The sequence below is a fragment of the Ambystoma mexicanum genome, chromosome 5q (assembly GCF_040938575.1).
Source record: "Ambystoma mexicanum isolate Mex_15411 chromosome 5q, UKY_AmexF1_1, whole genome shotgun sequence".
Lineage (NCBI taxonomy): Eukaryota > Metazoa > Chordata > Amphibia > Caudata > Ambystomatidae > Ambystoma > Ambystoma mexicanum.
This window is the reverse complement of record NC_090933.1, coordinates 818,927,833-818,941,019: the sequence shown is the minus strand read 5'-3', so window position 1 is coordinate 818,941,019 and position 13,187 is coordinate 818,927,833. Positions and strand designations below refer to the sequence as shown.

The 13,187-nt window shown below is 45.0% G+C and overlaps 1 protein-coding gene across 2 annotated transcripts in view; it reads right to left on the bottom strand.

The window, feature by feature from the left end:
- WWP1 (WW domain containing E3 ubiquitin protein ligase 1) overlaps nt 1–13,187 on the bottom strand; it is a 2,181,222-nt gene that overhangs the window by 367,145 nt on the left and 1,800,890 nt on the right. For both annotated transcript variants that reach the window (XM_069621301.1, XM_069621302.1), the window contains exon 20: nt 3,613–3,733. In XM_069621301.1, the coding sequence (XP_069477402.1) occupies nt 3,613–3,733 (121 nt within the window). The remainder of the gene's footprint in view (nt 1–3,612; nt 3,734–13,187) is intronic.

The following is a 13,187-nucleotide window of genomic DNA, read 5'->3' as shown; positions in this document are numbered from 1 at the left end:
GGGCCAATCGCAGAGTACTTATATAAGAAAAAGTTGATCTGTAATTCACACAGGAATACATTTTGAATCATTAAACACAATCTTCTCATTGCGAACAATCAAAAGATTATTTATAATTTGTGTCGCAGCAACAGATGATCTGTGTGGGTCTCGTTAAGAAGGGTCTCCTCCAATCAGGCGAACAATTTAATCTCGTCCATATCTGCTGAAACGTGGACTGTCCACTTCAAAGAGAAATATAAATTGTCATCTAAATTTAACAATGTGAAGGTCCTTAACTGTATCAGATTAAATGGTACTGTCTGCCCTTGGTCTATAGGTGATATTGAATGGGCAATATCAAAACTGAATTACTCTAAAGCCCCCGGGCCTGATGGCATTCCTGCCTGTGTGCTCAAACAAGATCTGAGCTTTTTACCCCCGTGATAAAAATAAGTTTCAACAACATTTATTCAACAAATAAGATACCTAAATCTTGGCACACTTCTACCATAGTACCTATTTTTTTAAAAGGGCAACCCGGCGGAACCGGGGAACTTTCGTGCAATTCCACTTTTGGATGTTTCGGCAAAGGTCTTTTCCATTTTAATCAAGAGAATTGGAAATGTATATGACGCAAAATGGTGTCTTGTCAAGGTTTTAGGTTGGCTTTCGTCGTAAAATGGGGACTGCCCTGAATGCCACCATTCTGGCACACATACTCGTTAAGAGTAAGATGTGCAACACTGGGCTGGTGTACATGGCCTCGCTTGATCTAACTGCGGCATTTGTTTGCGTTATACGCAACGTGCTATGGAATAAAACTGGGTTTTTCTGCACTAATGGTGCTATTGCTATCTAAATTACATGAGAATACGACCTAGTCAGTAAGTTAACCAGCATGGGGCTTTAACTGAACCGATTCCGACCTGGATCGATGTCAAGCAGGGCTGCAACCTAGCCTCAACATTATACTTGAGTAATATTGATAAGCAGTGGCTCCATAAGATCACATTTCCGGTTCGGCTTGGAAAATTACATTCATTGGTTGGCCTGCACCAATGATATTCTCCTATTCGATAAATCCCCATTCGGACTCCAGACCAAATTAGAGCTGCTTAATAACTTAAAGAGGAAAACTCCCTCATTTAAGTGGTTCATTGATGAAGTGACCATAGAACGTGCAGCATCAGTTAAATACTTGGTAAATAATCTTTGTGACATGGCATCAGTTGCTACGTGGAAAAACGTGCTTTTCCACGTAGCAGCAAAGTCAAGCCACTAATATCCCAGATGAAATTGATATATAACAAATACTGCAAATACTCCATACTACAACTCATTGACTTCTTTATTCTAAAAGTAGAGGCGGTCATGTTTCATGGACTTAACATGTGTCTTGTGAATCTTAAATCTATCTTGGACCAACCGAGTAAGGGTGTGGAAGCCAACCCTCAGGTTAGCAAATTCCTTACCAAATTCAATGTTGTGGAATGAACTGGGGGTCCTATGGTTATTGGTAAGAAATAAGTGGAGACTTAAATCATTTCCCAAAATGTTTTGCCCCACCAAGCAACTCCTTATAGGAGGATATTGCTAACATGATAAAAGAAGGAAAGCCACAGTCAATAGTGGTATATCATGATAAAATTACCAAACTGCTAAAAATCTATTGATGCAAATGTTGATGATCTTTGTACTAAGCCTGCATATGTAAAAAAAAGAAAAAGTTGTTTGAATTGGATTGGTGCTAGACAATAGAACTGGTAGGAACATACAAATATTAGAAGGAAACTGCGATTTGTCACTAAAAGAGTACCGCAACAAGCATATCTTGTTCGATTTCCTTGTGATAGGGCACAAGCTTTTTATTACGATTCAAGTTAAATCAGTTCCATACCAACGAAAGAATCACACAATGGTCCCATTCTAATCACGATGGATTGAAGGGAGCTTGTCGTTTTTGTGGTCATAGTACGCAAATTGAAACTTTTAAGCACTTGGTTTTGTATTGTGAATATTTTGAAATTAGCAGAAATGAAATCATGGGCAAAATAAATGTTGGGTCCACACAATTGACCAGGGATTGGTTATGGACTAGGTGCATGTGGGTAACAAGTACTTCTTTGGTGTGAGCACAGACACGATTATTAGAAGATATAAATAAGGAGATCATTTGTAAATCAAATGTATTATTGAGTAATCAGGTTTGATGCCTGACAGGATTGGATGTTTTAAACTTTTGTGCAGATGTATAATAGATACGGCTGGCATACTGAGTGAGCAAATCTTTTATCGATAGCTGTATGACTATGCAGATCCTGTGCAATGGCTGAATGCCCAGTTGGCAGGATTTAAGTGTTTATATTGTTTTGATATTCAAATGTTTAAATAATAATGATTTTGCACATTTGCACACTAGCCGATTGCTCAGAACTGTAATAAATATCATTGTGTGACAATTCGGGGATGTCGATCTGTGGTTAACACAATTTATGGAATTTATCTCGACATTACAAGTCTGCAACATTTAATTTGGTTACATTTTAATACATTTTAACAAGATTGTTATACTATGCAAAGTTAAGAGGGAAAAATGATATGTGTAAAAGTATTATATATTTTGTACAAGTGAATCAAATTTAATTATGTTGTAAACGTTTGTAAACAAGCTAAACACAAATAATAAATGGTATTTGTTGAACCGATGTAAAATCAGTCGACAAATATTTTTGCACTAACAGCAAATTCTCAAAGCAACTGATACATAACAGAGGTACTGGTACAAGGAGCTACAGCAAACTTACATGAAAATTGTCAGAAAGGCAACAGAGGTTAAATTATTAAAAGACAAAGAAGCACATAGATCTAGTGAGTGCTAGTAATACAATAAGCAAGGGACTCCTTTAAAATCATCTGGCTAAGAGCTCCTTTTCTAATACTTGAACCCAAGAAAACATAAATAAGCTTTCAATCATGGCTATAGCAGGCACCACTTACTGTAGACTGGGAAATAGGATCAGTGAAAAGACGTACTCCAAAAGCAGGACTGACCTTAAGGTATTGGCAAAAGAGGGGAAATTGTAATAAAAATAAATAATAAATAAGGGCAGTTCTGAAGTCGGAATGCGATTTCATGGACACTAAGAAGAAGAGTACTTTGGGAGCTCCAGTTACATTCATTTTAAGGTCACCGCTGGTAAAACAGTCCTACCTTGATAAGCCCATGGTGACTAAGCTGTGGAAAAGGTTCAGAGGCCCAGAATACCATATGAAAGTACTTGAAGTAGAAAATCAGCAAGCTGTTAAAAAAGCATGACTATTCTCTTGAAAACTATGTGGGACAGGGACAGCTGTTATGTACATTTACAAATAACAGAATTATTTTTCGTTGCATTCATTAGTCAGCTTGAAGACATAACCCCATAGAGCTATGCAGATTACTTCAAGACTATTCCAAGTGAGAACAAAATCAAACTTTGTAAGATTTCCAGGATGTAAGCAGAACAATGGAGAAAATGTGATGGCATGAACATCTAAGCAATGGAAAAGTCAACTGGACATTTTTTAGAATGAAATCACTACAAAGCACTTTAAGGTATCAAATGCAACACATATCTAAAATATGCAAACCTCCAATTCCTTTTCGTCGAAGTATTGCAGCCACTGAAGAGGGACAACCTCATTAAATCCATCGAGAAAAGCTTTTGTCTGCTCTTCCACTCCTCGTGAAAACCTCCACTCTGCCATTAACCTAAAGATACAAAGGATGGTTTGAAAAATCTATTTAGAGATGACATTATCTAACGTGTTGATTTAATCAAATTGGCTAATGTAGAAAAATTAACATGCTAACTTTAGTAATATTCTTTCTGATGGATACTGTATTCCTTGCATAGAATCTTCATATCTTACAATAGCTCGATGTACCAAAACATATGTATTGTAATTGCTTATTTATAACGCACTTAATACCCAAAGGTTTCTAAGCGCTGACCCAGGGATCTAACCTGTGTTGCTCTGTGTCTTCCTGCTTCCAAGACGAGTGCGTTGCACCTGAGTTATCCTCCCAAGATGTTAGGAGGGTGTGCTAATGCGCTTGTAATGCAGACATGCCCCCCAGCTTGAAACCATCCTTAAACATGCTCCCCCCTCTGTGTTGTCTTTTAATCAGCATGGCAACACCGGAAAACTCATTAGAGGGCATATTTTGGCAAACATACACAATGTCTGTTCAGAGATGAATATCACTGGCCACCAAGACATTTTTTGGTCCTAACTAAGATGCAAGGCAGTCTTAAGGAGAACTCCTTCAACCATATTTCTGTTTTTTCTGAATGGACCAAGGTTGCCCGAGACAAGGAAGATGACTAGAAAAAGGGAAGAGGCAGGTCTAAACAAAGACCTGGAGCCTCAGAAAAGACCACCTAATGGGCTCACGAGTTTGCACTCAAATACAGCTGGTGGTGGTTGCATGCCCTGAGGCACCACAATTGGAACACCAAAACTTTGCGGATAGGAATTGTTGCGTGATACGAGAAATGCTACAGAGCGCGACAGTTTGAGATGGGTCAAACACGCTTGCAAACCTCCAGGTCTAGGCCATGAAGTCGGTGTCAGAGGAAGGAAGTTGATTGGGGGAAGTCGGAGTGCACTGAGTGGGGTGAATAACCATGTCCTCTCTGGAGGGGAGAAGGCCCTAACTAGGCAGGTGATTTCTTGAATGTCTTTTAAGTATAAGCTGTGGACTTTGCAGAAGCCAACATACCTACAGTAGTAAGTACCAACTTCCGAACATTCACAGCTGAAGGACAAAGGCACACAGGTTGCACTGGTCTCAACAGTAAACTTGGCTCTGGAAATAGTGGCCTCAGGTGATACCATCCTTGGACTGAGCTGAGAAGAAAAGTCAGCAGTGTACCATGACAGGGAACAGAGCTAAGAGTGCGCTGCAAACCAATAAAATTGATAATTAAAAATGGACAGACAAAGGGCATGGTGCTGTTGAATTTGTCGTGGAGACATCAGACGGATGGGCATAGCTGCAAACGAGGAGGTACAAGGCAACAATAGCACAAGTGATGGCTGAGATCCAGAGTGCTGTTGGACAAGTTGGAGCAGACCTATCCCCTACTCCGGCATCACACTAATCCTTAGGGAGAAAGTGGCACAGCTGCAGACGACCATTACTCATGTGGAAGAACAAGAAATAGATTCAAAGATTCAATAGATTCAATGTAATATCAGGAACATTGGGCTACCAGAACAGATTGAGGGTGGCTCAAGTTAACCTTTCCTAAAAACATGGCAAATGGAACATTCAGACAGGAAAGGACGGTACCCAGTTATTTTATCGTGAACATTACAGAGTGGTACATAACAGAGTGGACAAGAACACCGGAAAACACCAAAAAGATTAAATAAATATATCAGGGTAGTGGGGTAAAGGGTTAAAATGGGTCAGGACAGGGTTCGGGGGGCGTTATAAGGGTGGAAAATCAGGGGGCTAGGAGGGACCCCACCACATTAAAACAAAACAAAAATGTGCTGTTTTTCTGTGTTTTGACTGCGATGAAATGTACCACTCTGTAATTGTGGTTGGTAAAATCACACATAACCGAAAGGACTATTACATTAAAAGTTACTCACCGCAGGGACTAACTTACTCCTAGCCCATACTCCCATTTCCTCTATATTGTATGGGCGTCCCTTGCTAGGGTCTGGAACTGAACAGTTTTCACCAGAAAACTTTCTTTCCCCTTTAAATTTAGTTGGGGTGGGGGTGCGGCACCGGGTGTTGGGGAGAATTCTCATTCTATGGCTAATTTCCCTTACCTATAGAGTCCCCCAGCAGCTTTGCTGGATTTGAAGGGTTTGTTTCGTTTTACCTGCTAAGAGTGAGACTCTTTTTTCCACTCTTAGACATTTTTGCTTGGTGTGTTCTAGGCGATTTTTGTGTTTAATGTCTATGGGATCTTTCTCAACCCCATAGGAACCATCTTTATTCACATGTGTTACACAGCACCCTCAGTGCAGTGACACAGGGGTGTCGTAGCAACCCCCAAACATAGACTCCATACCCTGGGACTGACTACTGTCTCTCAGGGCATGTCAAGTCCCCATTGACTTTACTAGTCACATCCTATGAACTAAACCAGTTCAACCCATCTTACTATGGAGGTACTGGAAGGGGTTAATAGTTATTCCCCTATGTTCATTTTCGAGAGGGTACCGTACAGTCCCTCTCTCAAAAGTTTCTGGCTGGTGGCAGTGGTTACTACCATAAATATTCGACCGCAAATATTTCCCTATGGGATTTTCCCATTGTTTGAGGCTATCACTTTTTCTGACAGCCTCTAACATACCGCCAGTGCATTATCAACTTTACTCCGGTAGGTTTTATTTGCCAGAACTTTAGTATAACTTCTTTCTCTGGTCTTTCTCTAAACTCATAACCCAGGTCGGGGATCTTTTGTTCGTCCTTTTGGCGGGCTTCTGCCGAGTCTGGGGTGGGTCCATTGTGTGGGAAGGGGAGTAGGACCCCTGGACAGGGTTGCCTCAGCAACCCATGTCGCACTCTATCCTGATAGGCTGGAGGATCTCCCGCCAAGATGACCACTCCACTGTGTGAGTGACAGCTAGGCTGTATGAATGGGGATCTTTTTGCATAAAAGCAGGGTCCTGAGGACTGGAAGAGCAAGACGTCGCCACTGGAACTAAGAAGCCGAAGAGGAGAGAAGCCAAAGACATCTGCAACAACTGAACCACCGGTGAAGACCTGCTGTAGCGTCTCACCACTTTTTTCCACACGACGAGAGAAGATCTTCACCTGCAAGAGCCTTCTTCCCTTGAGCTGGTGGGGCCAACCAGATTGCCAATCGCTTTCCCGGACCTGCCTTGGTCGAATCTCCCGTACCCTGTACTCGGAGGCAAGATAGCCAGGCACCAGTCCACCCGGACTGCGATTTAAAGGAGCGTACCTTTTATTTGTTGGGCAGCACCGTGGCTGGTTTCATCCCTGGGTAGTGCAGTAACACAAACCTTCCTCTTCCCTCTGCTGGATCACCCGAACTGCAGGTACTACCAGGAACAACCACCACCGCAGGAGCCACTTCTTCATTTAAAGGTACATTGTCCCGCCAGGCCGCCTATTCTTCGCGGTAGCACTAAAGGTGTTTTAAATCCTTTACCTAACTGTTGGGTTGACCGCCCCTCTCTATTAACATTGTCTTTTCAACTGCTGCATCCACCTTTTCAAATTCGTTAACCAAAGACTTGAGTGCAGCTACAAGAATATTTTGCTCCTGGGCCCTTCCCTGTACCACTGACCCTGGCACAGACCTACTGACTCTGGCTACATTTGTTAGATCTGCCTTCTTTAGATTGATTCTCATCTAGAACTGTGTGGTGCACCTATTTCTTACAACTGCCCTTTCCTTTCCTTTTCTAAACCTTGTGAAATGCCATTTTGCTCAGTTTTCATTTAAGTATTGCCAATACTGATGCACTGTCTTGCTTAAACCGGTTCACAAACTTATGGGAAGTGTTGCTAGGGTGTGTAAAAAACTATTTCTATATAACTTGTGCTTTCCCTCCCTTGTGAGGAATTGTTAGAGGATTCCTTGTGTGTAGTTGTCACTGTGCCGTTTTGCCCAGTTTTCATTACGGTTCACTTGGTCTACAATTTAACATGGGAGTGTGTATATTTTTCCTTTGACTTAATTTAACTTGCTTGATGACTGTGATACATGTGTTTTATTAGAAGTGTATAAAATAAATATATATCTACTTTTTCTATACAAAGCTTTGGTCATGGTTTCCTTGTACCATAGTCTTGTAAGCCTATTGTGTAAACCCTGAATACTGCTCATCTCCCTCTTGAGATAGGTCTGACTGCTCAGCCACGGCTACCAACTAAATCTTTGTGGTACAGACTGATACCAAAGGGGATTTATTGTTCTCACCTGTAGTCCTAATCTTGTGTAGTGCTCCCTAAGGGGAATGCCAGGATTCTGCCTAACACCGGGAGCATGCGCTCCCTTGACTATGCCCACCGGCGCAACAACTTAGTCCCCTTTGACGCATCGGCTATATTACAATTGCCTAATGTAACTGTTTTTTCTTTAAGGGGGAGGCTGGTGGGACGTATGGAGGAAAGAGGACTAAGGACTAGGAGTATGTGAGTCACTAGGGTGAGCAACATATAATGAATCCTAAATCCTGTCCCCGTTCCTCCATTCTGTATGGTTGATTACCACTGATTGAAGCCCCGGGGAGGAGAGACATTGCAGCTCCAAAGAAAACAAGTTTTTCAGAACCTCTTGGCCAAATGCTGCGTCTGATCTGGCACTGGCGTCCAAGCAATGTTTGCAGAAGGCTAAGGGGGAAGCCCATGTGTCCACCCTGCTGAGAGTTTGCCATTGCACAGGTCTTTGGAACGCCACTGCTGTTGCTTTGGCCCTGACCACATGGGCGTGCATGTTTGCTGGTAACTTCATGCGCTGTCCTGTGTAGGCTTCGTTTATGGCCATAACCATCCACCTAGCCATCGGGGCCAGAAACCCTGGTTTTGACCCTCCAAATATGATAAACAAGGCATCCTATTTCCGGAAGCCCCTAGTCCTGTCCAAGTAGAATCGCAGCACTCTCCTGACGCCCAGACAATGTAAAACCTTTTCTGCATCATCTTTCGAGTTTGGGAAGAAAGTTGGGAGGACCATTTCTTCATTAAGGTGAAACGACAACACCACCTTTGGGAGAAAAGAGGTGTGTGTCCGTAGCACTCCCTTGTCCAGATGTAAAGTCTTACATGGCTCTGATGCCACCAGGACCTGAATTACGCCGATTCTGTGCACCGAGGTAAAGGCCACCAAGAGCGCAGTCCTCATAGTGACTAGCCTGATGTCTACTGATGCCATAGGTTCGAATGGTTAATGAGCCAAAGTGCTCAGAACCACATTGCGGTTGCAGACAGGGTGTGAGCGTCTGACAGGTGGTACAACCTGGTTAGCCCTGCTAGATGCCTTTTGACCACAGGGTTGGAGGTGGAGAAAATGTTTCTGCTGGTGTTTTTGATGCACCTATGACTGCCAGGTAGGTCTGGCATGTGCCCACCTGCACTCCAGAGTGTGCCAGATGTGCGGTGAAGGAGAGCATGTGATCGAGGGTCTATGCCCATTTCCTTGGCCCAGTGGCAGAACCATTTGCTTCAGTATTGACTCCTGGTAGAAGTGCTTCTTGCCCCTTGGATGATGTCCAAGTTGTCCTGTGACAAATGGAGGTGTTGCAAGGTTACGTGCTCAGGAACTAGGGTACTAGGGCTAACTTCTCAGAGGAGGGGTGTACTACTGCCCCCTCTTGCTGGGATAATAGCGGACCCACCCCCACTGGGAGGTGAACTGGTGGTTGATTTAACAGTCTCAATAGCTCTGAGAGCCATGGTCTGGCAGGCCACCAGGGCGCTATCAGAATGACACATAAATGCTGCGCCTCCTTGACCTTACAGATGACTTTGTGAATTAATGGAGTTGGCGGCAATGCGTGTGCCCAAATGCTGTTCAAGTGAAGCTGCAAGGCAGCCCTGTTGAGCCCGGTGGTGAACAGGTCCCCCAGTGAGCCTCTGCCCGTCCCATCCAGGACGTGAACTGGTGACACCTCCTGTTGAGCCCGGTGGCAAATGGGTCCATCTGGGGGTGACCCCACTTGCTGAAGAGCTCCCCCAGGACCCTCTCGTTCAACTTCCACTCGTAGTTATCGATCCCCAGTCTGCTGAGCCTGTCCACCTCTAGTTTGGACTCCCCGGCAGGTGAATAGCCAAGAGTGAAATGTTGTTTCAAGACCCATTCCCATATCTCGATAGTTAGCCTACAAAGGGGTGGCAATCTGGTGCCTCCCTGTTTGTTGAGGTAGTACATGCAAGTAAATACAGACTGGGCTGTTGTTGATAGTCGGGAGGAATGCTTGCTTTCAGAGCTAACCATATCACCATCATTTCGAGCCAATTGATGCATTTGTTCTGGTCTTCTCTGGACCATATGATGTGCACACTGTAGTCCTCAGAGTGCCCCCCATCCCTAGATTGGTGTCCATTCTCCACCATAGTAGGTCCTGATGAAGATGTGTTCGTGTGGTAAATAGCACTGCCTGGGACCCAGTTTCCTGGCTCCATGTGGCTGAAAAAAGAAGCTGCAGCATTCTCTTTTTGAGCCTGGTCTGAGGCACTGCCAGGAAGAACGTTGCCATAATCCCCAGCAAGTGCTGGTACCACCATGCCGAAGTCAGTGCCCTGCTGAGAAAATGCCCCGTAGCCGCTTTGATTGCCGCAACTTGGTTCGCAGTGGGGAATATCATCTCTGCTTTCATATCCCAGATATGGCCCAAGAAAGTCAAGGACTGTGTAGGCTGGAGCTGCGACTTCTTGAGGTTGATGGAGAACCCCCGTTCGTAGAGTATATGCATTAGCCTGGCTGTTGTATTCTCGACTTCCGCTAGCCATTCTACGCGAACCAGCCAGTCGTCGAGGTATGGATATACATGGTGGCCCTCTGAGCCGAGTAGTGCCACCACCAAATTCATGAGTCTTGTAAACACCGGCAGGGCAGAGTTGAGGCCACACAGGAGGACTCGGCATTGTAAATGCAAGCTCATGACCGGATACCGTAGGAAGGACCAATGATGTAGGTATGCATCCTTCAGGTCCACGGAGCACGTCCAGTGTCCCCCACACAGGGACTCTGCTAATCTTGAACTTTTGAAGGGGTAGTCTGAAAAACCAGAGTGTTTCACTGACCAGTCGTCTGGTATCCTTTATTCAGATGGCATGGGGAGGGTGTTACGCTCACCTGGTCTCTGCGGAGGCGTTGGGGTACGGTTGCAGCCCTCCCTGAACTTGAATCACCCCCTTCAGGTCTCTCTCTGAGTAGAAAAGCTGTGAGCGGTGGAACGTGGTGATAATGCTCGTGCGTGGAGATAAGAGTGTGTGAGTGCGCCAATCTGTGATTGTTGTACCTCTCGAACCCTTCACCCCAAAGTACAGTTTCTGTGAGCATACGCCGGCCCATAAAGCTCACCTGTGAATTATGGAAGATAAGCTCTCCGTCCTGCTACTTCTGGCAGGGGCGCGTCAAATGGGATCTAGCTCCTTCACTGATCCCCGATAAGGATGAAAAAGTTACTCTTACCTGGTAACGTTCTTTTGATGGGATGGTTCGACGACATATTCCATATCTATGACAGGTTATCACCACAGCTGTGCTGCTTCGGAAAGTTTTCGGTGTCTGCGTCCTGCGTCAATGACGTCGATATGCTTTCCTCGAGGGCCTCCATCGAGCCGACGTCACTGGATGTTATAAGTAGGACACATGACGCCCGTAGCCTCAGTTGTAGTTTTTTCCCCAGAACGTGTGGCACCAATCGTCCGCCAGTACGACCACAGAAAGCCTTGCGGAAACGGAAGCTGCAATCGCATAAGAAATTGTGTAGCGGGGCAGGTAGGGAGGGAGCGATTTGGAATATGTCATCGGACCATCCCATCGAAAGAACGTTACCAGGTAAGAGAGTAACCTGTTCTTCGAGGGGATTGTGTCCTCTGACGTATTCCATATCTATGACAGACTCCCAAAGCATACCAACGTATGGAGGAGGGAAAAGTATTTAGAATATAGAAATTTAGAATGTCCAATCGAATTGCAGAGTAAAGGACCGCCTTGCCAAAGGCCAGATCCTGCCCATGGATGGAATCTAGGGAGTAGTGTCATACAAAAGTATGGACCGAAGCCCAAGTGGCTGCTTCACAGATGTTTTGAATAGGAACGCCTCTCTGCAGGGCAGTAGAGGCAGCCATACCCCTAGTAGAATGGGCCTGTAAGCCAACCGAAGGGTCCTTAACCGCCAAGTGGTAACATTCAGAAATTGCCAAGATAATCCATCTAGACAAAGTCTGCTTAGTAACAGCTTGTCCCAAACGCCTTCCAGCGTAACCTATAAAGAGCTGATCGTCAATTCTGACCCGGAACATGCGTGAAATGTAGAAACTTAAAGCTATCCTAGGATCCAACCTATGGAGCCTCTCCTCTTCCTTACCAGGATGCGGAGGAAGATAAAATGCCGGAAGAATGACCTTCTGGCTTAAATGAAATTCCGAGACAACTTTCGGACAACCCTGTCCTTATGAAACACAGTGAAGGGTGGCTTAACTGAAAGTGCCTGGAACTCACTCACTCTGCGAGCGGAAGTGACCGCAACGAAAAATACAGTTTTAAGCGTTAACAATCTCAGAGGACAGGAATGTAAAGGCTCAAATGGAACACCCATTATGAATTTTAGAACAAGGTTCAAATCCCAACCAGGCACCTGGAAAGTTGATGGCGGAAACACATTAGTGAGCCCTTTGAGAAACAAAAGGAATTTTGAAATAAGAACATTCCTCCGACGAGCGCTTAAATATGGACAGCGCCACCAGGTAACCTTTAATAGTACCCACTTGCAGGCCCTTGTGGGCTAACGAAAGCAAAAAAGACAGAACCACAGGAATGTTACATGAAAAAGGATCCACATTCGTACCCCTGCACCAGTCGCAGAACTTTCTCCAACGGCAACGGTACAGGGACTTGGTTGCAGGCCGTCTGGCCGAAAGCAACACCTCCATCAGGTCCCAATCCTTATACCTCAACCTTTCAGAAGCCAAGAGTGAAGTTTGAGGGATCTGACCTCTGGATGGAGAACCTGACCCCCTTCCCGTGAGAGCAGATCGTCTCGGTAGGGAAGACGACATGGAGGGCAGATGGACAAGTCGAGAAGGTCCGGGTACCACGTTCTCTGGGCCCATGCCGGAGCAATGAGGATCATCCGGAAACCAAACCACCGTAACCTCTGCAGCACTTGCGGGATGACGGGGACTGGAGGAAATGCGTACAGCAGTGGGACGGACCACTCCACCACGAATGCATCTCCTAAGGCTCCTCTTGGAGGAAATTCTCGCGAGCAGGACCTTTCGCACTTCCGGTTGACACTGGAGGCGAAGAGATCCACTTGAGGGGTTCCTCCAAAGGGCGAAGATCTCCAGGAGAATCTCCTGAGCCAGCTCCTACTCGTGAGAGATCGCGCTCTGCCTGCTCAGAGCATCCGCCGTCTCGTTTTCGTCTCCGGCCTGATGAACCACCGAGATCGAAATTTCCTGCTGGATGGCCCAGAACCAGAGCTGCATCGCC